The sequence below is a fragment of the Mobula birostris genome, chromosome 22 (assembly GCF_030028105.1).
Source record: "Mobula birostris isolate sMobBir1 chromosome 22, sMobBir1.hap1, whole genome shotgun sequence".
NCBI lineage: Eukaryota > Metazoa > Chordata > Chondrichthyes > Myliobatiformes > Myliobatidae > Mobula > Mobula birostris.
The window spans coordinates 7016742-7043500 of NC_092391.1; the positions used below are offsets into that span (position 1 = coordinate 7016742).

The 26759-nt window shown below is 40.6% G+C and overlaps 1 protein-coding gene across 1 annotated transcript in view; it reads right to left on the reverse strand.

Moving 5' to 3' along the window:
* Positions 1-2012: 2012 nt before the first annotated feature.
* The window catches only part of psmb7 (proteasome 20S subunit beta 7), an 81253-nt gene continuing 56506 nt past the window's right edge, over positions 2013-26759 (reverse strand). Inside the window, exons 7-8 of the mRNA XM_072239871.1 lie at positions 8673-8824; positions 2013-2254 (exon numbers count right to left, since the gene is read on the reverse strand). Coding sequence (XP_072095972.1) covers positions 2143-2254; positions 8673-8824 — 264 coding nt within the window. The 3' untranslated portion in view covers positions 2013-2142. The remainder of the gene's footprint in view (positions 2255-8672; positions 8825-26759) is intronic.

Below are 26759 nucleotides of genomic sequence, written 5' to 3' on the forward strand. Positions count from 1 at the left end.
AGGAGCAGAGTGAGTGGGAACCATATTAATTTTAACATACTGACCTTCATAAATTGAAATATTGAATTTAGGATTTGGGGTGTTAAGTTGAAATTGTATAAGGCGTTTGGAGTATTGTGTGCAGTTCTGGGCATTTACCTACAGGAAAGAAGTCAATAAGAATGAAAGAGTACCCAGAAAATTTACAAAGAATTTGCTGGGATTTGAGGACTTGAATTACAGTGAAAGGTTGAATAGAAGTATTTTATTCCCTGGAGTGTAAGAGAATGAGGGGAGATTTGATAGAGATATATAAAATTATGAGTGGTATAGATAGGGTATATGCAAGCAGGCTTTTTCCATCGAGCTTGGGTGAGACTAGAACTAGAGACCATGGGTTAAGGGTGAAAGGTGAAATGTTTTAGGGGAACATGAGAGGGAACTACCTCACTCGGGGTGGTGAGAGTGTGGAACGAGCTCCCTGTGGGAGTGCCGAATGCGGGTTCAATTGCACCATTTAAGAGATGTTTGTATAAGCACATGGAAGGGAGGGGCACAACCTAGGTGCAGGTTGATGGAAACTAGGCAAAATAATACTTTGGCATGGACTAGATGGGCCAAAGGGCCTGTTTCTGTGCTGTAGTGCTCTGTGACTCAATGAACTCAGAATTGCTCCGGGAAAGATATTCAGAAAATGCATTAAGGATCAAGGAACCAACTTCTTCATCAAGTACATTTACATGTATTAGGAATCTGTTTGTGATGTGTTGGCCAAGGCACAACATGCAACAAAAAAATAACAACATTCACCGATTATAAAGAACTATATAAAAAAGCTAGAGATTAGAAGACATATAGAATAAAATGTGCATAAATACTAGCATGTATTTACACTGTAAACAACATTGTAAAATGTGGTTTAAAATGCTTAGTGTAGTGCGGTGATGGGTTAACAGATAGAGGGGGTGAGGAGGTGCAACTAGAGTAGTTGATCAGATAACTACCTGGGGGAAGAAACTTTTAAAATGGCGTGAAGCTTTTGTTTTAATAGCCCTACATCACTTTCTAGAAGGCAGTTTTTGGAAAAGTCAGTTTCCTGGGTTGGTAGTGTCTGCAATTAATTTTTCCTGCCTTCTTCATTGTTCTGGACACATACAAGTCCTGCAGCGACGATAGACTGCGTCCAATAACCTTTTTTGCTGACCTATCAGTTCGCTGTAGTTTCTGCATATTGTGAGAGGCTGCTGCGCCACAGCAGACAGTAACGGTAGATGTGATATGCATGACAGAGCAGCACGAAGAACTATCCTACAGGTCACAAAACAGAGGTTCTGGTGCATGGGGGATTGTAGGGCAGTAAGGCATGCTGGTGTGGTATTTTAAAGAGGGAATATACAGAGACAGAAAGAAACCATGAGAGATTAGAGTGCAAATAAAGGATCAAGAGCGAAAAAAGCAGAGGAAAATGTTCAGAGAAAAGACTGATTTTTTTCAGAGAAAAAAAGTGGTGGTAAGATGAGCAAGGTAAGAGGGATAGATCAAATGGATAACCAGAGACATTTTTCCCAAGGCTGAAATGGCTGATATGAGGGGACGTAATTTTATGGTGATGGAAGGGAAGTATACAGGTAATGTCAGAGGTCAGTTGTGTTTTTTTTTACAGACAGTGTTGGGTGTGTGGAATATCTTGCCAGGAGTGGTGGCAGAGCAGATACATTCCGGACATTTAAGAGAATCTTATAAAGGCACAGGGACGATAGAAAAATGGAGGGTTATGTGGGAGGGAAGGGTTAGATTGATCTTAAAGTAGATTGAGGACTGCTCACCATCACAGGCTGATGGGCCTGTACTGATGTTAAATGCATGGTAATCCTCACTGCTGACTCTTTGATTTCATGAAACCCAGGAAGCATGGACATAAGTGGATAACAGCAGAGTGAGGAATTGTCGAGAAAGGAGGGAAGCTACAAACAGGGAATATTTCCTGGAAAAAATAGGAATTAAATAAGAAAAACTCACTGCAGAATAAGACGACATTTTGGGAGACCAACTTTATTTGGAAAAAAAATTGAACATGTCTCCTGCTATTTCAAGGTACATATAACCATTCGATCTTTTGGACATCCACATCAGAGTGGTTAAAAAATAAGGACACCAGGTTCTTCAGGAAGTGTCCATTGTATGCACAACTTCCTCCACCACTTCAAGTTCCAGTGGAGTAATCGTCTGCGTTAGGACTCCTGTCACACCCCTCCTGTACTTGTAGTTACCTTGCCTGAAGGGAAATAGAAAATATATTACATACAATAAATATCTATAACAGAGAAACCAAACTTTCTCAAGATTAGGATCAATGCAATTATTCCTCTTACTGAGATACCAAAGTTGATTCAACTTTGTAGAGTTTTATTCTGATTCTTGTTTTTGTGTTTATTCGTAGCATCAAAGAAAGCATCTTATCCAGATGCACCACAGTTTGGTATGGTAACTGCCCTGCCCATGATCACAAGAAACTGCAGAGTTGTGTACACGGCTTAGCACATCACTGTGACCAATCTCCCCTCCATGGACTCTGTTGACACACTTCGCTGCCTCAGTAAAGCAGCCAACATAATCAAAGACCCCACACACATCAGTCATCCTCTCTTCTTCCCTCTCTCATCGGGCAGAAGATACAAAAACCTGAACTTATCCAAGAATAGGAGGTTTCTTATTGAATAATTAGGATTTAATGAGTTTTTGTGTACATACTGTATACTGTTGATTATAAATTCTATTGTATTTATTTTCTGTATGAAAGTTAATCTCAAGGTAGTATATGGTAACATAGTGATGAGCAAACACTTTACAATACAGGTGACCTGGGTTCAATTCCCACCGCTCCTCCCTGTAAGCAGTTTGTACGTTCACACCTTGACTACGTGGGTTTCCTCTGGGTGCTCTGGTTCCCCCCCCACACACCAAAGACCTACCGGTTAGTACGTTAACTGTCATTGTAAATTGTCCTGGGATTAGGTTAGGATTAAATCAGGGGATTGCTGGGTGACGTGGCTTGAATGGACAGAAGGGCCTATTCTATGCTGTATCTCAATAAATAAATAAAATATACACACTTTGATAATTAATTTCTTTTGAACTTTGACTTTAAGAATGCTGGGGGAACATTTTGTTGAGACTAGAAAGAAATGCAGTGAGATCAATGATTTATGTTAAGTAGGGAAAAATACTGGCTGTTAAGTTCCAGATAAACACATACAAACTGCTGAAAGAACTCAGCAGGCCAGGCAGCATCTATGGAGAGGAGTGGAAAGTTGGATGTTTTGGGCTGAGACACTTCATTGGTTCTGTTCTTTCCCAAGGGAATGGACAGAACTAAGCAACTGCTACACCTTCCTCAAAGAGGTTCAAAGGATGTATAAATTGGTGGATCAAAGGATTAAGAAATAACAGGCCATAGCCTTTTTTCCTTCCTTCCAAGGGGGTGGGAGTGAGAGGGCATTGCAGAACAAAAACTACAGAAGCAGTCCACGCAATCCTTGTGAAATCTGAATCAGATTTTGCCAGTGACACATACATTCAGTGGCCACTTTATTAGGTACACCTGCACACCTGCTCTTTAATGCAAATATCTCACCGGCTAACCATGTGGCAGCAACTCAATGCACTAAAGCATTGCGGTTCATGGTCAAGAGGTTCAATTGTTCAGACCAAACATCAGAATGGGAAAGAAATGTGAACTAAGTGACTTTTTGACCACGGACTGATGTTGGTCCCAGACGGGGTGGTTTGAGTATCTCAGAAACTGCTGATCTGGGATTTTCACACACAACTCACTCTCGAGTTTACAGGGAGTGGTGTGAAAAACAAACAAACAAATAAAAACATCCAGTGAGTGGTAGTTCTGTGGATGAAAGCACTTTGTTAATGAGAAAGGTCAGAGCGGAAAGGCCAGTCTGGTTCAAGCTTACAGGAAGGTGACAGTAACTCAAAAAAAAAAATAGGTGTTACGACAGTGGTGTGTAGAAGAGCATTTTTGAAGGCACAACACATCGAACCTTGAAATGTTTGGGCTAAAGTCGCAGAAGATCACACCGGGTTCCACTCCTGTGTCCAATCCTGTACCTAATCAAGTGGCTATTTGTGAAGTAAATCATTCCCATTCACTAATGGTATTAAATCTAGTATCTGCCTATGTATTAGATGTTCAAGTAGACACTGAACATCATATCTTGGCAGAGCAAGGAGCACTGATATCCTGCTAATGTTGCTCCAGAAAATAAATTGCCTGGTCGCTGACCTTGTGCTATTATCTGCAGCTTAATGTGAAAAAGACTAAGGAGCTGGTGGTAGACCTGAGGAGAGCTAAGATACCGGCAACCCCTGTTTCCATCCAGGGGGTCAGTGTGGACATGATGGAGGATTACAAATACCTGGGGATACGAATTGACTATAAACTGGACTGGTCAAAGGACACGGAGGCTGTCTACAAGAAGGGTCAGAGCTGTCTCTATTTCCTGAGGAGACTGAGGTCCTTTAACATCTGCTGGACGATGCTGAGGATGTTCTACGAGTCTGTGGTGGTCAGTGCTATCATGTTTGCTGTTGTGTGCTGGGGCGGCAGGCTGAAGGTAGCAGACACCAACAGAATCAACAAACTCATTCGTAAGGCCAGGGGTGTTGTGGGGATGGAACTGGACTCTCTGACGGTGGTGTCTGAAAAGAGGATGCTGTCCAAGTTGCATGCCATCTTGGACAATGTCTCCCATCCACTACATAATGTACTGGTTGGGCACAGGAGTACATTCAGCCAGAGACTCATTCCACCGCGATGCAGTACAGAGCGTCATCGGAAGTCATTCCTGCCTGTGGCCATCAAACTTTACAACTCCTCCCTTGGAGGGTCAGACACCCTGAGCCAATAGGCGGGTCCTGGACTTATTTCCTGGCATAATTTACAAATTACTATTTAACTATTTATGGTTTTATTACTATTTGATTATTTATGGTGCAACTGTAACAAAAACCAATTTCCCCCCGGATCAATAAAGTACGACTGACTATGACTGTGACTATGACTATGTTACTGTGACTATTCTGTTGTGGACAAAGTGTCTGTCCTGCCTGCCACTTCAGCAGCAGAGTTTAAGACCAATGTGGTACACAATGCACAAAGCCTCTGGAAGACATAAACACAAGAGATCCTGCAGATGATGGAAATCCAAAGCAACAAATAATACAAGAACTCAGCAGGTCAGACAGCATCGCTGGAGAGTAATAATGAGTTGATATTTTGGACCAAGTTCATTCATCAGGACCTCGGCCTGAAATGTCGACTCTTTATTCCTTCCCATAGATACTGTCTGACTGGCTGAGTTCCTCCAGCCTTTTGTATGTGCCTCTGGTAGGACAATCTGGTACATTTAGGGAGGAATATTGAGATGACACAACAACATGAATGCAGGAAGAGTAAACTGGTTGTTCCTTAAAATGTGGCAGGACAAATTGAGAAGACTGTTATACTTAACTGAGGAGTCTCCAGAAGGAATTGGCCAGATTAGGAGAATGGCAAAGAAGTGCCAGATGGAATATAGTGTAGGGAAGTGTATGATTATGCACTTTAGTAAAGGCGATAAAAGAGTAGACTATTTTCTAAATGGGGAGCAAATTCAAAAATCAAAAGAGCAAAGGGACTTGAGAGTCCTAGTGCAAGATTCCCTGAAAGTTAACTTGCTGGTTGAGTCAATAGTAAGGAAGGCAAATGTAAAATTAGAATTCATTTCATGCAAGGCTAGAATATAAAAGCAAGGATGTATTGCTGAGCCTTTACAAGGCATTGGTCAGACTGCATTTGGAGTATTCTGAGCAGTTTTGGGCCCCTTATTTAAGAAAGGATTTGCTGCCATTGGAGAGAACCCAAAGGTTTATAAGAATGAACCTGGAAATGAAATGGTTAACATGTGAGGATAAGAGCCTGTACTGGCTGGAGCTTAGAAGAACGAGGAGGCACCTTATTGAAAACTATTGAATATTGAACGGCCTTGATAAAGTGACGTGGAGAGCATGTATCCAATAGTCAGAGAGTTTAGGACTAGAAAGCACAGCTTCAGAATACAAGGACATCCCTTTAGTGCAGAGATGAGGAAGCATTTTTTTTAGCCAAAGGGTGGCAAATTTGTAGAATTTATTGCCACAGATGGCTGTGGAGGCCAAGTCATTGGGTGTATTAAAAGCAGACATTGATAGGTTCTTAATTAGTAAGGCCGCCAAATGGGTTACAGGGAGAAAGCAGGAAAATATGGGGTTGAAAGGGATAATGAATTAGCAATGATGAAATGGTGGAGCAGACTTGATGAATCAAATGGCCTAAATCTGCTCCTGTGTGTTATGGTCTTACAAAAGCTTACAGCATCCGTGGCTTAATAATGGAACGGAGGTCCAAAGCAAAGAAATTATTTGAAGAAAAACAACAGAATGCTGAAACTAATTTCTTTACTTTAGAATGTGAAGCCAGAGAGAAACATTTAATCTTAAGTCTGAAATCTTCAATTAGGACCACGAACAGCTTGGAATCAGCCTTGCTTTAGCAATAGAGAACAGGGAGGAGTGGAGAAAACAAAGGAAGCCCGTGATGGGGAGGGCATGAAGAGGGATCAACGACTCAAGTGGTGATGGTGCCTGCTGAAAGATGGTGAACACTTGCTCCCTGCAGATGATCTGCTTGGAGGCAAGTGAAAGTGGATGAGAGGAATTCAATTGGCAGTAACAATGCTGATTCAAATTGGACAAGTAAAAACCTGCAGATGCTGGAAACCTGAAATAAAAACTAAGCATAACTGAAATAAATACTTAGAAGGTCAGGCAGCATCTGTGCAGAAAGCAACATTGCAGGTTGAAACATCATTCATCAACTGACCTACAAACTGGAAGGGCTGATTATCTGGTTTTAAACTCAATGATTATTGTGACTAATACTGTGCACCACAGTTTATGAGGCTTATCGGACACTTGAAGGAGGAGCTGTGAAGTCTTAGAAGAATAGTGGTGGTACTGCTGAGAGAGAAGCGAGGCTAGACTTCCCTTAGAGAAAGCTATGAGGAGACTTAAGAGAGATGTTCAAGTTACAAGGGTTGAGAGGTTTAAGTAGATGAGGAAAAATCCAGGTGTCAACAGAAAGATAAGCTGATGGAATGGTGAATTCTATGAACAAGTTACGAAGAAAGGAAGTCACACTGCAGCTATATAAAACATTAGTCCAGCCACAATACTGCTCACCCCATTACAGGAAGAATACGATTGAGAGGTTCACTGGGCCATTGTCTGGATTAGAGAGTATGAGCTATAAGGAGAGGTTGGACCAATTTGGGTTGTTTTCTCTGGAGAGTAGGAAGCTGAGGAGAGACCCAATAGAAGTTTACAAAATTATGAGTGGCATAAGTAGGGCAGATAGCAAAGAATCTCTTTTTCCAGGATAGAAATGTCAAGTATATCTAGAGGATAAAAGGTGACTTGACAGAGGTATACAAGATGAGAAGAGGGATAGGTTGAGTGGACAACTGGAGATCTTTTCCCAGGGTGGAAATGGCTAACAGGGGGGCATCATTTTAAGGCAATTGGAGGAACGTATAGGGGAGGGGATGTCAGAGGTAAGTTGTTGTTGTGTTATTTTTACACACAGAGAGTGGTGGGTGCGTAGAACATGCTGCCAGAGGATGTGGTAAAGGCAGGTACTTTAGGAACAGTTAAGAAAGTCTTAGATAGCCTTGTGCATAATAGGAAAATGGAGGTCTATATAAGAGGGAGGGGCTAGATTGACTTTAGAGTGGGTTAAAAGGTCAGCACAATAACAAAGGGCTTGCACTGTATTGTAATATTCTTTGTTCTCAAGAACATGCATTTAAGGTGAGAAGAGGGAAGTTAAAAGGAGATGTGTGGGACAAGTTTTGTTTCTACACAGAGAATGGTGGGAGCCTGGAACAGGCTGCTAGAGGTAATTAGAAGCAGGTACAACAGTGATATTTATGGTGCTTTTAGACACCTGAGTATGTAGGGAATGGAGGGATATGGATCATGTGCAGGCAGAAGTATATCAGTTTAATTCTGCATCATCGTGGGTGGAAAGGCCTGATCCAGTTCCTGTACTGTACCACTCTACTCTCACTGGCCACTTTATCACGTACACCCGTTCATTAGTGCAAATCTCATCCGCCAATCACGCGGCAGCAGCACAATGTATAAAAGCACGCAGTCACGGTCAAGAGCTTCAGCTGTTGTTCAGACCAGACATCAGAATGGGGAAGAAGTGGGATCTAAAGTACTTTGACCGTAGAATGATTGTTGTTGCTAGAGAGAGTGGTTTGAGATCTCAGAAACTGTTGATCTCGGGGGATTTTCACACACAATGGTGCAAAAAACAAAAAAAAACATCCAGCAGTTCTGTGGGTGAAAATACTTCGTCAATAAAAGGTCAGAGGAGCATGGCCAAACTGATTCAAGCTGACAGGAAGGCAACAGTATCTCAGATAACTACAAGTTACAACAATGGCACACAAAAGAGCATTTCTGAACATGCAATAGCAGCAGAAGACCATGAACATACTCCCAGTGGCCAATTTATTAGGTACAGGGGGTACCTAATAAAGTGACCACTGAGTGTATATTTCAAGTTCCATGTGCAAAGCTGAACGTGTGCTTACCTCACGCCCTTTTTATTAGCAATTTCATGTGGTCTTAGATAGTCCAACTTATTCTTCGTTATCACACATAGATCAATGTTACTGCCGGACCCGAGGTCATTGAAAATTCCTGCAGCGATGGCGTCACGGACAAGCTGTTTAGCCTCTTCTTCCTAGTGGAAAAGTTTTGGGGATAATCACACTGAGTTAAAGTTATTTGGAACCAGTTAAGGATGAAAATAGTGTGCACACAGCATTGGATTATAAACTCTTGACAGGAAAATTGTTTCCTTTCAGATTCAAAGACACACTACTTGCAGAAACTTGTCTCCAGGACAATATCCTATGCACCATTAGTCTTCAGGCCATGTCACTCAGGGACTTCTGCTAAGTTTATTTATTTATTGAGATACCGCACAGAATAAGCCCTTCCGACCCTTTAAGCTGTGCTGCCTGGCAACCCTCGCCTAATCACGGGACAATTTACAATGGACTGTGGGAGGAAATCAAGACACCTGGAGGAAACACACGCAGTCACAGGAAGAACATACAAACTCCTTACAGGCAGCCGCGGGAATTGAACTTGGGTCGCTGGTTCTGCAAAGCATTATGCAAAACATTATGCTACCACTCCACCTCATAGCTTGTGACTGTATGAGTGATAACTATGTGTGCTGTGTGTGACTGTACGTACTGTATTTTGCACCTTTGCCCTGGAGCAACGCCGTTCCATTTAGCTGTACACATGTGTATGGTTGAATGACAATTAAACTTGAACTTGAACTTGCAGAGAGCAGCTATTTGCAATTTAGCAACGAACGTTCCAATTCTACATTCTTCACCTTGCCTGTACTAATGAGCAACACCATAAAGCAGCAACAGCCCCCTCTACTGGGATAATTTAGAAACAAGCACACCCCCGCTCTCCCCCAATTTTAAACTAATTGATTTTTTTCCCCTCCGGAGATTTAAACCAATTTCCCCCCCTTTTTTTTTCTAAAGTAAGGTCAGCATGTGGCATATGGATTTTAGGAAGGGGAGATCGAGGGAACAAACATCAGTATACATCAAGGGTTCACCAGTGGAAAAGGATGCGCAATTTCAAGTTCCTGGGTGTCAATATCTTTGAAGGTCTATCCTCAGCCCAGTATATTGATACAATTATGAAGGCGGCATGACTGGGGCTGCATTTCATGAGGGGTTTGAGGAGATTTGGTATGTCTAACAAATTTCTACAGATATACCGTGGAACCAACTCAAACAGCTCATCATTTTCGCTCTCTTTTTCACTAATTTAATTTATTTTACATATATAAATTCATATTGTAATTGATTGTATATTTTATGTATTGCACCATACTGCTGTTGCTAAACAACAATTTTCACAACATATATGTCAGTGATAATAAACCTGGAAAGGCAATTTCACTTTTTGGAAACACTATGATTGAAACTTTAATTTAGAAATACAGTAAATTAGATGTTATGTACCAATATGCCCATAAGCCATAACTTACTAGACATATTCCTGGACATTTAATTTAACTATTGTTCCTCATTTTGACAAATTCCTGGTGGATGTTTAGCAACGTTTCCATTCGATCACAGTCTTCTTGAGTTTTTAATACAATTCTCTGATTTGTGTTTGATTTTCAGGAACTAAATGAATAAATTACAGCTTGGGGTGTTGGAGTTCGGAGTTCAAATTTGATGCCATCTGTAAGAAGCTTCCCGTGAGCGTGTGGGTTTCCTCCCACAGATATATAGGTTAGTAGGTTAATTGGTCATTATAAAATTGTCCTGTGATAAGGTTAGGGTTAAGTAGGCGGGTTGCTGGGCAGTGCAGCTTCTTACACTTGTTCTGTGCTTCACCTCTAGATAAAAATATATTTTTAAAAACTTGTTTTACCTCAAACCCACTACATCTCTGTTAACTATTAACAGCCTGGAAAATTTACCTGTACTAAAGAGTGGGCATAATTTCAGAGTTCACTCACTGACACAGCACTTACCTGTTTCTCTAAGAAAGTCATAAAACATTCCCAACACCTACCAACCCAGTCTCTCTGCATTACATGCCTGTTATTAATACACATTCATATTCCACAGGATTAGCCAAGACTTTCATCTACAAGTGATTTGTTTTGGGGGCATACAAAGTCATTTAAATTATTCACAGAAAATGCTGCAGGAACTCAGCAGGTCAAGGCTGGAAAGGAAAGGGGAATTCACCAGAATGAAAAAGGTAGGGGAAGGGGAAAGAGGATAGTTAGGCTCTTTCTTCACTTAGTCCTGACGAAGGGTCTCGGCCTGAAACGTCGACTGTACCTCTTCCTAGAGATGCTGCCTGGCCTGCTGCGTTCACCAGCAACTTTGATGTGTGTTGCATAGTTAGAAGGTGATAAGTGAAGCCAGGCGGGTAGGAAAGGTAAAGGACTGGTAGGACGGAATTGAATAGGAGAGGAGAGTGGCTGAGAGAAGGGAAGAAGGAGGGAGGAGGGGCACCAGAGGTTTTTTTGGGGGGGGGGGGAGGTGGTTGTGATAGACTGGTGAGGAAAAGAGATAAGAGGCCAGAGCGGGGAATAGAATAAGTCAGGAGGAAAAGAAATTACCAGAAGGAGAAATCAATGTTTATGCCATCAGGTTGAAGGCTACTAGACGGAATATGAGGTGTTGTTCCTCCAGTCTGAGAGCGGCCTCACTGTGGCAGGCTATGGATTGACATGTCAGCATGTGAATAAGGATAGGAATTAAAGTGGTTAGCCAATGGGAAATTCTGCTTTTCGCACATGAAGCGGATCTCAGACCACTTCCCACCCACTTGGCTTCACGATCACCTTCTAGCTAGTCCTCCATCCTCTTTCCTCCATCTTTTTATTCTGACATCTTCCCCCTTCTTTTCCAGTCCCGAAGAAGGGTCTCAGCCTGAAATGTCAACTGTACAGTCATTTCCATAGACACTGTCTGACCTGCTGAGTTCCTCCAGCATTTTGTGTGTGTTGCTCTGGATTTCCAGCATCTGCAAATTCTCTTGTGTTTGAATTATTCAGCCTCCTGTTTTGCAGCTTTATCTGCTTTTTATCTCTTTGTTTCAGTTTTTTTCTTCCTAAACGAATGAAAAATGCATCACACAGCACATGATGAGGGACTCAGCTCAGATTTAACAAACTGAAGTCCATGAAGCTCGTCCACAAAAAGAGGCCCATCTCTGCAGAAGGCACTAGGAAGAAAGACGCAAGACATTGTGACCGCAAGCTGTCAGGACACAGGCTTGCATTCTTCAGGAAAAAGAAGCCCAGTGATTATGAAGAAAATTGATTAGGATAGATTACTGACTGATGAAAGATCCAAATGCAGGGGAAGGAAAATAAGGAATTAAACAGCAGGAAAGAGTATTATCTTCAGCTGAACACATGAGATCAATATATCAACTCATTATTTCTTCCTCCAGATCACTTGCTGTAAGCTGTATAGTGTTAATATTGCTGCTGCAATCTTCATCAACTTTCTCAATATAAAACTCTCTTTCACACACACTCACACACTCCACTGCATACACAACTTTACAGTTTGCCAATCTTTGTGTTTGATGGCTCTGGGTCTGTAATAGCTGGAGTTTAAAAGAATGGGGTGGGCGATTGCATTGAAACCTATTGAATAAACAAATTCCTCCTCATCTCCGTTCTAATAACACTATACTAACTGCTACACTACTGAGCTGCGTTTATGCCATTGAACTAAATCTGAATGGCAGTGTTTGGTGCCGGAAGGCAATTGTGCTAACCACTGGACTACCATGTTGTCCTTACTCGAGGCAGTGCCATCCCCACAAGCTGAAGCGCTTTACCTTAGAGGAGCATGAATGAAAAGATGTGCTGTAGCACAAGTCATCTGTGACAGGCCGCCTTTACAGCACTATCTGCTCACTTCCATCAGACCATCACAGAATGTGTCCCTGGGCTCTCGTGTGCAGCTCGATTTACTGCCAGATGACAAATGAGCTGCACTTGCAAGAAGAGCGGAGAGGTCTTCAACAGTCATGTTACGGTCACCTCGGCTGCATCTCAGAGCACGGCGAGCCAAAGCAATAGCAAAAGTCATTACACTGACCACTAATAGCCATTTTCAGAAAGTACCAAAGGAATTAACACCTTGTGAGATAAATAAAAATCTCAGCATGTACTGCAAATCAACAACAGTGTTTGATAAAATATTTATAACACTGCCAATCTGGTGCATTTAGAACTAGCAGGCTTTCTGAGCATTGCTATCCTCGAAGATGATTTAAACATTGCTGCAATAGTGAACCGCATGTAGCTGTTGTTACTGGTCATGCAATCTGAGATTATACAAATGAGCTTCTGACAGCTGAATACTGCCTGCAGACTCATTATCTGAAGGACTGAGCACCAACACGAACGGGAGCCCATCAACAGTAGATACTGTACTGGTCCTTTAATTGGGGGGGGCAGGGGGGGAGAACTATGTCGTCAGGAACTCGAAGCCAGCTAGCTATAGATTTGCATGTACAAACAACATTTGTTTCAGAGCATCAGGAATTTCAAACAATCACTAAACTGTTAATTTTGCCACACAACTAATTTTTTCCTCATCATAGAAAAAGAAAGCATTATTTTAAAATATATTCACACAGGGAAAAAAAAACAATAAATTTATGCTGCTGCCTGCAAATCCCCAAATGCTTGGTTGGTCATAAAATATTGCCCAACTGGGAAAAAAATTGCTGGACACTTCCATGTTAAGTATTACTTTCGATCTACATTATAAACAATTTTGACATATTTAAAAAAAAATCTAATTCAAGAATGTTCAATTGAAAATTAAAAATTATCAAATTGAAATATATCTTTTAAAATATGATTTCTGTGTCTCATTTATTCACTGAAATGAGTCAGCCTTGCATCCATTTCCTGGCTTTCATAAAACAGCAAAAGGCAGTTCATCAGCACCAGATCTACAGATCTGCAAAATCTTTATTATAAACCATGGTTGGGGTTAATTCTCCCTTGACTAGATAGCTAACAAAGCACATTGCTATTTTTCTCCCACTTTTCCTACTATTACAGTGAATACTACAGAAAACAAAAGAACAAAAATATTTTAAAAGACTGCAAGCCAGGCAGCATCTTATAAAAAGGAGAATGTGACATTTTAGGTACCTTAGGGGTACGCATTTGATGTCAAGTTTTGCTGTCATCCGTAATCCCATTCTTCATAGACTCTGGGAGGAAAAGCAGTAGAGAGAATGGTAATGATTTCATGTACTTTAAACCAAGTCATACCTTCTTTCAAGAGGACCACAACCTTGTCATGGTTTGGAGGCTGCATGCCCCAATGAGCCAGAGAGCTATGTTGGTTGGAGTCAGGGCTTTGTGCTTTGGCTCTTGGTAGGGTCACACATGCTAAACAGGTCAAAGGGTAGTGGCGAGATGTGGTCCACCGGTCTTCCAGGTTCAGGGATTCTGCTCAGGTCTAACAACCTTAACTGGTAGACCGAAACTGTTATGGAAACAGCAGTGAAGAATCCTTCTACATCTGACCGTAGCGAAAACCCGAGAAGAAGCTACTGACAAGATGAAGGAAGCTCTGAACACCACCAGAGATGGAGGACCTTCATTGCTGCCCTAAACGCCACTGGCGTAATGGGCAGTGAGTAAGTAATTATGCAAACTGTGGTGATGCCAAGTTTTTATCTTACAAGTTGAGAAGCAGATACATCTTCATGGCTCAGACTAAACCACTGGAGGCTATAGTGTTACAGCTCTTCATCTCTCTCACATTAATGTATGGCTGTTTTCCATCATATTTAACAAAATCTATTCTCTAGAGCTGCTTTGTGATCAGTAATATTTCATTTTTAAAGAACCGTGAATTATAGTTTATTTTTCACATCAATTAAATGACTAAAACAGTGGCGCCTTTTAGTGCAATTAATATATATTAACTGCTAAAGCAGTTCTTACAGCTTTTGTGATTATTTTGTAAGTGCCCATGATGACTACGTTTATACATATTACAGAAATTTGTACACAGTCTATGTAACATTCATCAAATGACCTATAGTTACAGGAATACTAAAAATCAGAAATATCTAAATGGAGGCAAGTATCTAAAATACAGAGGACTCTGATTAACTGGAACACACTGAGACCAGTACATTTGTGCCCTATTAATCGGCTGCTCCACTTAGACAAAATTTCATGGAACTAGTTAAAAATACCATTTAACTGAGTAACAAATTATGTATTTAGATGAAATACTGAACAAATTAGAACATTACCAATGCTACTCCAGTACTACAAAACTGTGTATTAGTTCGTAATAGTTTTTACCTGAGGAATTCATCCAGTGTACGCTGTTATGTTCTTCTGATTGATCAAAATTATTAAAATCAGCATAGTGCATAATCGTGCTGATTATTTTTCGCCAACTATAAGTTACAAAATTCACTGCTTTTTGAACACAAATTACCGCTATTTTAAAACTGTTTGCTTTAAGCATGGTGTAGCATCTAACGAACACACAAGTGCACGAACCTGATGTTAGTTTAAAAACTGTTCAATTAAAGCTTCTTGTCCCAATTAAGCAGCATAATATCCCAAATAAATGAAGGGAATTCTAGTTATTTTCCCCTTTATTATAGTCTTTTTTTTAAAAGAGTTGACCCAAATAAGCAGCTGCCCTGATTAACCCATGGCCCAATTAACTGGAATCCACTGTACTACTGCATTTATCTAGAAAAATGCATCCGAATGTCAAACCAAATTGCTTTCCACTGTTAGCCTTGGTTACTGGAAAGAAAAGTCAAATGTGATTACAAATTTAAGCAAAATGTCTTTTGCCCATTGACCTAACTGTTCTTAGATTAGCCACGTTACTTTTAATGCAAATTTAACATCTGCTGCCTCTGGAGCATTAGGATCAGTTCAAGATACATCTGACCAGTTTAAATGAATTCATTAGCCATTTCACCTTCAAACAAAGATGGGTTTACAATCATATCGATGGATGTTTAAAATTATTAATTCACCATTAACAATCAGAGGAGTGAAAAATGCAGCTTACGCCAAGATAAAATACAATCCAGGGTAATATTATAATTTAAGTCAGAGAAGTGCATGCACAGAAAGATAAACAAAAGTAATGTATTCTATAATCCAGCTCTGTTTGCCATAATTCAATAAAATATCATCCTTAAGTATCCCTTTGGGAAAGGACAATATATTCATACGTCTTTTTAGGAAATGGCACTTTGCTTCCTCCATGTACTGCAGTGTAGTTGTCCGAACAGACAGGACAAGAGGCTTACAGTAACGGAAATAATGACACAATAATCCGAGACTCATGACTTTTTTTTTTAAAACTGCTTTGTCAGAGTATTCACTGAGACGTTAATAGTCTTGCTTTATCTCCATTGCCTGCTGTCTTGATCCGGTAAGCAAACCTCACAGCAAGTGGTCACCTACCCGTGGAGTCATTAAAACTTAAAATGTCAGCTGGTGGTACTAGCCTGCGGACTTCCACACCTGAGCCCTGTGGCAGGCGGTTCGGATTACTGTCAGTAACAAACACCGAATTCATATGCAGCTCGTCAATACGCTCTGGTTTTCCCATCTGACAGATGTGGACTAAATGAGATTGATTAAACTGGGTGCATTTTTGCCGGATAAAGTTTCCGGGTTCACAACAAAACTGTTTATTTTTAATGCCTGCCCTCAAGAAAGAAATGCATGCATATTATGATGACATGAGGGTTTCATTTATGGAGCCCCACTGCACACATCTGTACCTCACCTCAAACTACTTTCCATTGTGATGTTAGTGGCATTGTCCAAATATAACTGTTAGTAAACGTGGCAGAAAGCAGACTGTCTGCAAATAAGGGACATTATTTAGTGCACAAAAGCAAACATCTTTGCGGCTCCCACTGTAGACATTTAGGTTAAAAGAGCAGTAATCCTGCAATAGCCAAGTCTAGAAATCCCCACACACAATACGCAGCCTAATGAACAACAGTATTTCTGGCAGAACAGATCTTTCCTTCCTTTGCCTGTGCATAGATAAGTGTTTTTTTCATTATCACTTAATATCGCTTACTTTTATTTAATCAAATTTAGCAGTTTTAGAATACAAAAAAAAGGAAAATTTAAATATTGCCACAAAACATCAATAGTTTTCTATTGGTTTCAGTTTTAGATATACTGAACTAAAGGCTACTTCGTTAGAAATTTACAACTCTGGAGGAGAGTAAACCCCACTCATTATTTTACTTTTTTTTTGAAATGCAGTGCAGAATAGGACCTTCTGGCCCCTCGAGCCACTCGGTTCAGCGACCCCTGATTTAACACTAAACTAATCACGGGAATATTTACAATGACAAATTAACCTAGAAACCGGTATGCATTTGAACTGTGGGAGGAAATTGGAGGATCTGGAGAAATCCCATGTATTCCACAGAAAGGACATGCAGTCTCCTTACAGATGACATCAGAATTGAGCTCTGAACTCTGACGCCCCGAGTTGTAATAGAGTTGCACCTTTATCCCCACTTCTCCTGACAAGTTTAGGTTTCCAGTCCTTTTCCGAATCCTGCATGTGGCAAATTATTTCAATCATTCTTCTAAACTCAAGAATAGACAGATCTTCCTCAATCTCTAATAATCCGCACATCTCAGAAATCAAACCTAGTAAATCTTCACCACACCCCCACTCAAGGCAAAAATAGCATTCCTTTGGTAGATAGACCTTATAAAGATTTATTTTCAAGTTCAAGTTTGAAGGATTTTTCAGGACAGTAAAATGGAGAGCTGTGTAGGAGCAATGGGTTAGATTGATCTTGGTTAGAAGGTCAGCACAATGTTGTGGGCCAAAGGGCTGTAGTGTTCTATGTTCTATGTTCCATGTTTGCTTTCTTAACCTGGTGTTCCATGTTTGACTAGAGGGCCTTGATCAATGGGAGGATAAGTTTACAATGTTTCTTTGTAGCTCTCTTTTAATCAGTCACCTTATGTACAGACACCTAGTATCACTTTATGGACATACAATCAATATTCATTTCGATATACAGCATGGTAACAGGTTCTTCTGGCCCAACGAGACTGCACCACCCAATTTCACCTATGTGACTAATTAACTTAGTAATCCGAATAACACACACAACATGCTTAAGAAACTCAGCAGCTCAGGCAGCATCTATGGAGAGGAATAAAGAGCTGGCATTTTATCAGTGCTGATGGAATCTCATTCCAAAACGTCAGCTCTTTATTCCTCTCCATAGCCGCTGCCTGACCTGCTGAGTTCCTCCAGTATTTTGTGGTGTTCCTCAGGTTAGTACGTGAATTAGTCACATGGATGTAATTGAACCTGGGTCGCTAAAGCTATTACAGTGTTACTCTAACTGCTACACCAGCATGATGCCCATAATTTTGTAAACCTCTATCAAAGCTGCGACACTACATAGACCTCTAGTGGACCGTACCCAGTCATTGCTCACCACTATTACTGGGCTGTAGTTAGCTTTTTAGCCTAATCTCATTTACCCAGCAAGTCCAACTGAGCTTTAGACAGAATTGTGATCAATCTGCGATCTAAATGAATGTTAGGGTACACGGTAACATATACACTTCAGTAATAAATGTTCTTGATTTTGACAATTTTATCCCTGCTTTGCAGTTAAAACATGGGAAGTTTTTAAAGAAGAAATAAAATGGAATGTTATTTAGAGCTTTCAAGTACTCGTTGGACCGTAAGACGGTAAAACATAGGAGCAAATTAGGCCATTCAGCCCACTGAATCTACTCCACCATTCCATCATAGCTGATTTATTATCCCTTTCAACCCCATTTTTCTGCCTCCCTCCACCCCCCCCCATAATCCTTGACACCCTGACTAATCAAGAACCTATCAATTTCTGCTTTAAATCTTTAAATATACTCAAAGACTTGGCCTCAACCGATATCTACAGCAGTGAATTCCACAGATTCACCACCCTCTGGCTAAAGAAACTCCTCCTGATCTCTGTTCTAAAGGGACGTCCTGTTATTTTGAGGCTGTGTCCTCTGGTCCTAGACTCACTGCACTATAGGAAATATCCTCCCCTTGTCCACTATATCAAGGCCTTTCAATATTCAACAGGTTTCAGTAAGATCCCCCCCCCCACACCCCCTACTCTTCTGTGGACTGGATTTAAAATTACGTCTGTGATCTGAATGAATGATAAGGTATATGATAACATATACATACTTTGATAATAAATTTCACTGATTTTGACTATTTTATCCAGCCTAATTCTACTTCCTCCTGCTCTCACAACAAGATATGATTAAACATCCTTTTCAGATCACCTCCCTTAACTCCAGAGATATCTAGGGGTTAAACAGCAGGAAGGGTCAATTATTTTATATCAGGGTTGCCTGGCTCAAAGAAGGTGACTGAGAGTGACAAAAATGTATAAAATAACAAGACAAAAAGACAAATCAGAAATGCATTATGAGAACTTTGCACAAAACAATACAGTGGTAATTGTTAGAAACTACAGAGTTTACTGATCTGATAAATTTTTTTTATTGTGTAACATGAGGTAAAAAGTACTGTTAAGAGACAGCAGCACTGGGTATTTATGAAAGGGACAGTGAGAATGTTTCATTCCTAAGTAACCCAAGCCCTCTCATATAAATTGTTCTTTTAAAAAAAGCATAAAATCAACGTTTTATAAACTGTTGGGCCATCAAAGCACAACAATCTGCACATTAAAAGGCTATGTTGTAGGAGCTGCATGAGCTGAAACACTTTCCCACTTTAGTTGTTTAAAGTGGATCCATAGCTGCCCAGATGACAAATTAATATCATTCTACAGTCGTTGTTTGGTGCTTGGCATCACCGCACTGAAGCCTATGGGCCCATCAGGGCTGAAACTGCTCAGATCTTTGGCAATCCATAAGTGTCCCTCTAGAGGCCAGTACTTGCATCAGTATGAAATATGATCTCATAAATCAGCGCGCAGAAGTGGCACTTGCGCACATCACCATCTATCTCACCACTCCTCTCTGAAGGGTCTTGGGTAGAGCTTATCTTTCAGGAGCGCGACAAGGGACCAGACAATCAAGTGGCTGGCATTGACAAAGCATGTGCAGCTTACATCTGAAGACTACAACTTGGAGGCTGTGTTTTAAAAAAAAACAGATCCTGCTGGTGCTGCCTTGCCTTGGGCACCAGCAGAATCGGTGGTGGCATGTCTTCAAAAGGCACAGCGACTGAGTGCACGCAACCCGCAGAAACACAGGAAGCTTCCAGCCTCTGCTTCTTGAACTGGAGAACGTTCAAAGCCCAGAAATGTAACTGCAGGGCTCAACAGCTGCCATCACAAACTCGGGATGGCTCCAGTTTTGAGTAGCACTCAAGATTCATGCAAAAGAATATTTCAAGTTGCCATTATTGCCTGTCATGGGTTTATAAATATTGCTCACTATCTGGCGTGTAGGGCTTCTCATGGGACTCTAGTATGTGACAACATAAGAGAATGAAAAGTACATGCCTGTTCTTTTAAAAAATCTCACTTTCACCTTGCCGACACTTTATCCATTCACTGATTACTTTAACTAAGGAGATTTAGTGCGTCAGTTATCTGGTTTAATTTCTAATGGATTTCAATTGCAGCCTTAATTATGCTAGCTTAATTACTTTCCAAATGCCAATTTACAAGTCGAAACCAGAGGCTGCAGGACATTTGCTGCTGAATTGTACCCCTGTGATATGCAGCTGCATGAGTACCCTATAGCCACTTCAGTGCCGCTAAGGCAGACTGACAATTAGTACAAAGGGGAATATTGTTAAAAGAAATGCATATTGAAAAACGCTAAGATGAAAGGCCTAAAAAGGCCACAATTCCTCAAATTCCTAGGTCCCCTTCCCCCTTAAAACCTGCACAACCGTGACACATAAAGCCTGGCTTAACACCACACTCAAGAGGGGACAATATGGCATTTTTTTCAAAGCTTGCTCTCCCTAATTTTTCAAGTTCAAGTTTATTGTTATTTTAACTGTATACATGTCTACCACTAAACAAAACAACATTCCTTGGAACCAAAGTGTACAACACAGAATAACTCACATATAACACATAAGATAATATTACAACAAATAAATTTTATCAAATAATAAACCACAAAGATTCTGCAGCTGCTGGGACTCAAAGCAACACACACACAAAATGCTGGAGGACCTCAGCCGGTCAGGCAGCACGTATGGAAATGAATAAACTGTCGACATTTTGGGCTGAGCCCTGATGAAGGGTCTCAGCCGGCTACGTTGACTATTTATTCATTAGCATAGATGCTGCCCCTCTCCCTCTTTTGCCGCTGCTGGTTAGAGCAGTGATGAAGGTCCTCCATCCCTGGAGGTGTTCACGGCTTCCTTCATCGTGTCAGTAGCTTAATAGACTAGCTGAATTCCTCCAGCATTTTTATGTGTTACAAATATTAAGGTGGATTTAACACAACTTAAAAAGTAAAGAGTATAACGCTACTGGCGCTTCATACGTGATAAGACCTGGGTGGTGGCAAGGAGTTCAGTAGATTCAACGGCCTGGGGGAAGAAGCTGTTTTCCATTCTAACAGTTTAGAAGTCATCTGAAAACCAAAGCAGTGAATTGTGAAGCAAATCTGCTTTGCGCATTTTCTCCCTACTGCTGGGTCCTCATGAAGCATATTTCTAAACAACTCAATATTTAGTGTTGAGAAATGTGCTACACAACGATTAAAGAAGCTAGAGCATGTGGTGTACTCTTGTCCCTGAACGATCTGCAGCTAGTCGGCTAAGGAAAATGTATAGCTCCCCAGGGCTCAGTAGATTTGTGCGCACTGGCTCAGGGATCAGAAAGTCTGTGACCAGTTTCACCCTCTGTTCCAGCCAGGCTTTACAATATATTTAACCCCTAACTTTATTTTTTTATACATATATAATTCTTTAATCTTAGAATTGTTGAATGTTATTTTTTTGTTGCATATCGCACCAACACACCACAGTAAATTCTTAATACAGTGGATTCCAGTTAACTCAGGCACTTCGGGATCAGTACATTTAAGCCCAATTAGCTGAAATTTCATGAAAATAGTTAAAAAAGTATAAAAAGGACAAACCACCATTTAACTAAGTAACAAAGTATGTATTTAAATGAAATACAGAACAAATTAGAACATTACCAATACTACTACTGTACTATAAAACTGTGTTAGTGCCTAATAGTTATCGACAGAGGAATTCAGCCAGAGTATGCTGTCATGTTCTTTTGATTGACTATAAGTGAACAAAATCATTGCAGAAAATGGACTGCCTTCATTACCTTTCTGCATAAAGTATTGCCATTAGGGTCTGAAGTCATTTAAAGTCAAAATATAAGACTAAATTATCAAAAACCACTGCTTTTTGAATCTGCATCTGTCAGCTCAAATGGATAACATAACACAAGCACATGCAACCGACACTATTTAAAAATATCTAAGCACAGTGTAGTGTAACAACCACATTATGTGTGTGTAACTGATGTTAGTTAGAAATTGTTTGGCAACAGTCTCCAGTCCCAATTAAGAGGCATAATGTCCCAGATAAACAAAGGAAATCCCAGCTAATTTCTTGATTAGTTTTTGTTCTTTAAGAGTTGAGCCAAATAGCTGGCTGGCTGCCCTGATTAGCAGATGGCCCAATTAATGGGACTCCACTGCACGTGTAAATGCACATGGTCAATAAAGTTGATCCTTGATCCTTAGAATTCTAGCTGGGACCAGAGGAAAAAGACAAGGGAATCACCCAAAGACTCACATAACTAGGCACTGAGTAGACACGAGTATAGTTGTCATTCACCAGAGTTCAAATGGCAAGGAGCAATGCCATGAGGACACCTACCATCCAGGCCATGCTCTTTTCTCACGGCTGCCATCGGAAAGCGGTTACAGGAGCCTCAGGACCCACGCCACTGGGTTCAGTTTTTACCTCTCAACCACCAGCTCTTGAACCAGAGGAGATAACATCACTCATCTCAACACTAAAGTGATTCCACAACCTATGTATTTGCTTTCAAAGATTCTAAATTCATGTTCTCAATATTATTTTTTTAATATTCACAGTTTATCTTCTTTTGTACATTGGCTGCTTGTCAGTCTTTGTGTGTAGTTTTTTCATTGATTCTATTGTATTTCTTTGTTCTATTGTTAATGCCTTCAAGAAACGGAATCTCAGGGCAGTGTTTTGTGACATATACATACTTTGAACTTTGCTTACGTTTCAATTAAAAGGACCTAAATGCAAGTTAAATAACATACAAGATGAATTGATTGACAAAGAAAAATTCAATTAAAATTAGCAAGGATTTGGAGGAACAGCCAGCCATTTTAATGAGTCATGTTCACACTCCATGGTGCCAGCAAAACCTAATACAGTTTTTAAACATCTCCCACTACACACACAGGAAAACAGCTTACTCACTGACACACAGCAGCTTTAACAATCCAATGTTAACAAGTAGTTTAATGTCTTTGAAAAAGGTAACTATTTTTAAAATCATTACACTCAACTCTGTTTGTTCCTTTTCCACCTGCTAATTACATATCTTTCTAAAATGTTGAGTGTTACTACCCAACATCCTTTACGACAGATGAAATACCTTATTATCTATGAAATATTACGTTACTATTCTCAAATATAGAACTGTAAAATATTTCAGTTCATATTTATTTCAAACAAGTCTGGAAAACAGATCTGTTGCACTTTTTGGGATGCTTTCTTGAGCTGCACGTTCCGACTTTCCTAGTACTGGGCTGTTGGTCGTCCTTCGCATCCAACAATGACGAGAGATCTGTGCAGGAAAGCTTTTAAAGTGGGAAAGCTGGAACCGCACTGGGGCAGTTCCACTCTTTCAACCTCAGAAGCCCAGGTTTAGTGGTATGAGTTATCATCTCGAAATAGGGTCTTCCTTGGTTGCAATGGATGACCATGACTATTTCTGTTCCCTTCGCTCCCTATAAACCATTGCAGAACCGCCTTCCTGACGTTCCGATCTCACCGTAAATCTCATCCGCACAGTGCACCAGAGCTGACTTTGCATGTCCCTATTTCACCAGGGTGTGAGGCCAGCCGGGTACCCTCACCTGGTTTAGCCTGCCTGTAGAAATGGTGTACTGGGGTATAGCTGCTGTCGCATGCAAACAGCCAGTTAGAAGCCACAGGTGAGAGCTGAGTATTCAAGTGTAGCTCAGTACTTAGTACTGAATTAACTTACCGAGATATCATTCCAAGATTAGTTCAAGTTTAATTTTATTAAGAAACTGACAGCCTCCATATTATTAGATATTTTGCAAAAAGGGAATTATTTCCCGTTCTTGAGTTAGCATAACGCCTTACAGCACCAGCAGTTAGCGTTCAATTCCTGCCGCTGTCTGTAAGTACTCTGTATATTCTGCCCATAACCACGTGATTTCCTCTGGGTGCTTTGGTTAGTGGGTTAGTGTTAGTAAGAGTGTGGGCATGCTATGTTGGCACCGGAAGCACAGTGACACCTGCAGGCTGCCCTCAGAACATCCTTGGACTGTGTTGGTTGTTGACACAAATGACACATTACAATCTGATGTACCCGTCACTAATAAAGCTAATCTTTAATCTTTAAAAAAATCACCACAATCTAACAAAGTGTGAATACACATATATGTAAGCTCAAATAATTTTGTGCTACATAGTTTTAAGAAAGGCTAAGCTTGTGAGAATGGTGATGGTCGTCTTTACTGATGTCCTAACCACCAAGTGGCATTGGGGTTAGGGGACTGTGTATGTGCGTTTCTGGGAGAGAGGAACGGGGCTCGTTTTGTGTGCTATTCTGCCGAGCATTGTGCGACTTGCTATGTTGGCACCAGGATGTACGATGACACTTGTGGGCTGCCCCCAGCATATCCTTGGTTATGTTGGTTCTTAACACAAGTGACAAATTTCACTTTATGTTTCAACATACATGCGATAAATAAAGCAGGATCAGCATCTGACTTTGAATTTGGAAGCACAGCTTTCACCATAGTAAACTGTCTACATACTAATAATTACATTCCACAAGTACCTTGCACATACACTGAATCCGATGGCAGCACATTCTGCTGCCTGAATACATTAAAAGAGGAGACTTAAATCAACAGCTCAAAAAATTGTTTAAAATGCCCAGGAGTACATAACCTTTTCAAAAAACATTGAATAAATTCTTTTTCAACACTACCTTCACCATGGAACCTCAGCAAGCACGACAATTCATTCTTAGCCTCTAAAACAGGAACAAACTCGGAATGGCCTACATGTATAACATTTCCCAGGAAGACCACTCCTGACTTTTCTGACAAGTTCCACTGCAAATATCAGTGCAGCTCAAGAATGAATATTAGCAAATCACAGGTACAAACTTACTTGTGACATCACCCTTTGTAGCTCACATCAACAGACTGCAGAAATGCAAATAAAACAAATGCTAGCACTCATGGCACTGAATACATAAGGTGCAAACTTGGTTAATAACACATGTAAGTAAATATACAAGTTCCTCAAGATATTGTAACCTTTTTGGAGCAGTTAGACAATGGGGTTCTGTCTCAGTGTAATTTTAATAGAACATAGTACAGCACAGTACAGGCCCTTTGGCCCACAATGTTGTTTGTTTAGAGATACAGAGCAGGATAAGCCCTGCCGGCCCTTTGAGGTCACTGCCCAGCAACCCCCGACAACCCTGCTTTAACCCTAACCTAATCACGGGACAATGTACAATGACCATTTAACCTACCTGGTGCGTATTGGACTGTGGGAGGAAACTGGAGGACCCAGAGAAAACCCACAAATTCCACGGGGTGGACGTACAGGGGACACCAGGATTGAACTCCGACTCTGACATCCTGAACTATACTAGTGTTGTGCTTACTGCTACGCTGCCAAGGAGGCCCAAAAGTTTGTGCTGACCTTTTAACCTATTCCAAGATCAATCTAACCATTCCCTCCCACATAGCCCTCCACTTTAATTTCACCCAAGTGCCTATCTACAGTTGCAAAAAATTTGTGAACCCTTTGCAATTACCTGGTTTTCTGCATTAATTACTCATAAAATGTGGTCTGATCTTCATCTAAGTCACAATAATAGACAAACACAATCTGCCTATACTAATAACACACAAACAACTGTACCTCTTGTCAATACTGAGTACTCCATTTAAACAATCACAGTCTAGGTTCAAAAAAAGTATGTGAGCCTCTAGGGTGAAGCCTTCTACAAATGCTATTTGGAGTCAGATGCTCCAATCAATGAGGTGAGACTGGAGGTGTGGGGTGTAGAGGTGCCCTGCCCTATAAAACAGACACACAAAGTCAGGCTCCTGTCAGACCACGTAGGGTTATCATCTGTTCGGATTCTACTACTGCCTTAGAGTCTACAAGAGGGAGTAAATCAAAAGCTCGTCCTGACATATTTATTGAGATTTAGTGTTGTTTAGAGTAGGGAAGATGGGTTGTGCAGTTAGATTTTCATGGATACCTGAGCATGCTGGGGGTGGAGGGAAATGAAATTGTGGATGGCATTGCAAAGTCTTCCTTACAGAGCAGCAAGCAGAAATTAGAGTTCCCCTAGGCAGAGCAGAATTGACAAGTAGGATTAAAGAAAGGTATAGCGAAGAAATGGCAGGAGGATTGGAAAAATGAATTAAGGGGCAGGCATTATTTTTCTAGTCACCCACGAGTTGAAAAGGTCTCAGACTGTTTCCTTTTAAGTCGTAGAGATATGGTGAAATTTATAAGACTTAGGTTGGGACATTGTGGGCTAAACTATAATAGGAAAACATCCTACTGGATTATGTGACTGTGGTAGTCCAGAGACAGTCCAGCATGTTTTGCTGAGCTGTAATCGATACAAATTTGAAAGAAGCATGTTGTTCGAGAGGCTATCTGGCTTATATTTATTTTGGTTTTCTATTCAATCTTTGTTTGGCCATCAAGAGAATCAACATCTGATTGAAGAGTCTATCATTCAGTTTATACGTGAGACTAGGTTGTATTCGAGAACTTGAGTTCCTTGAAGTT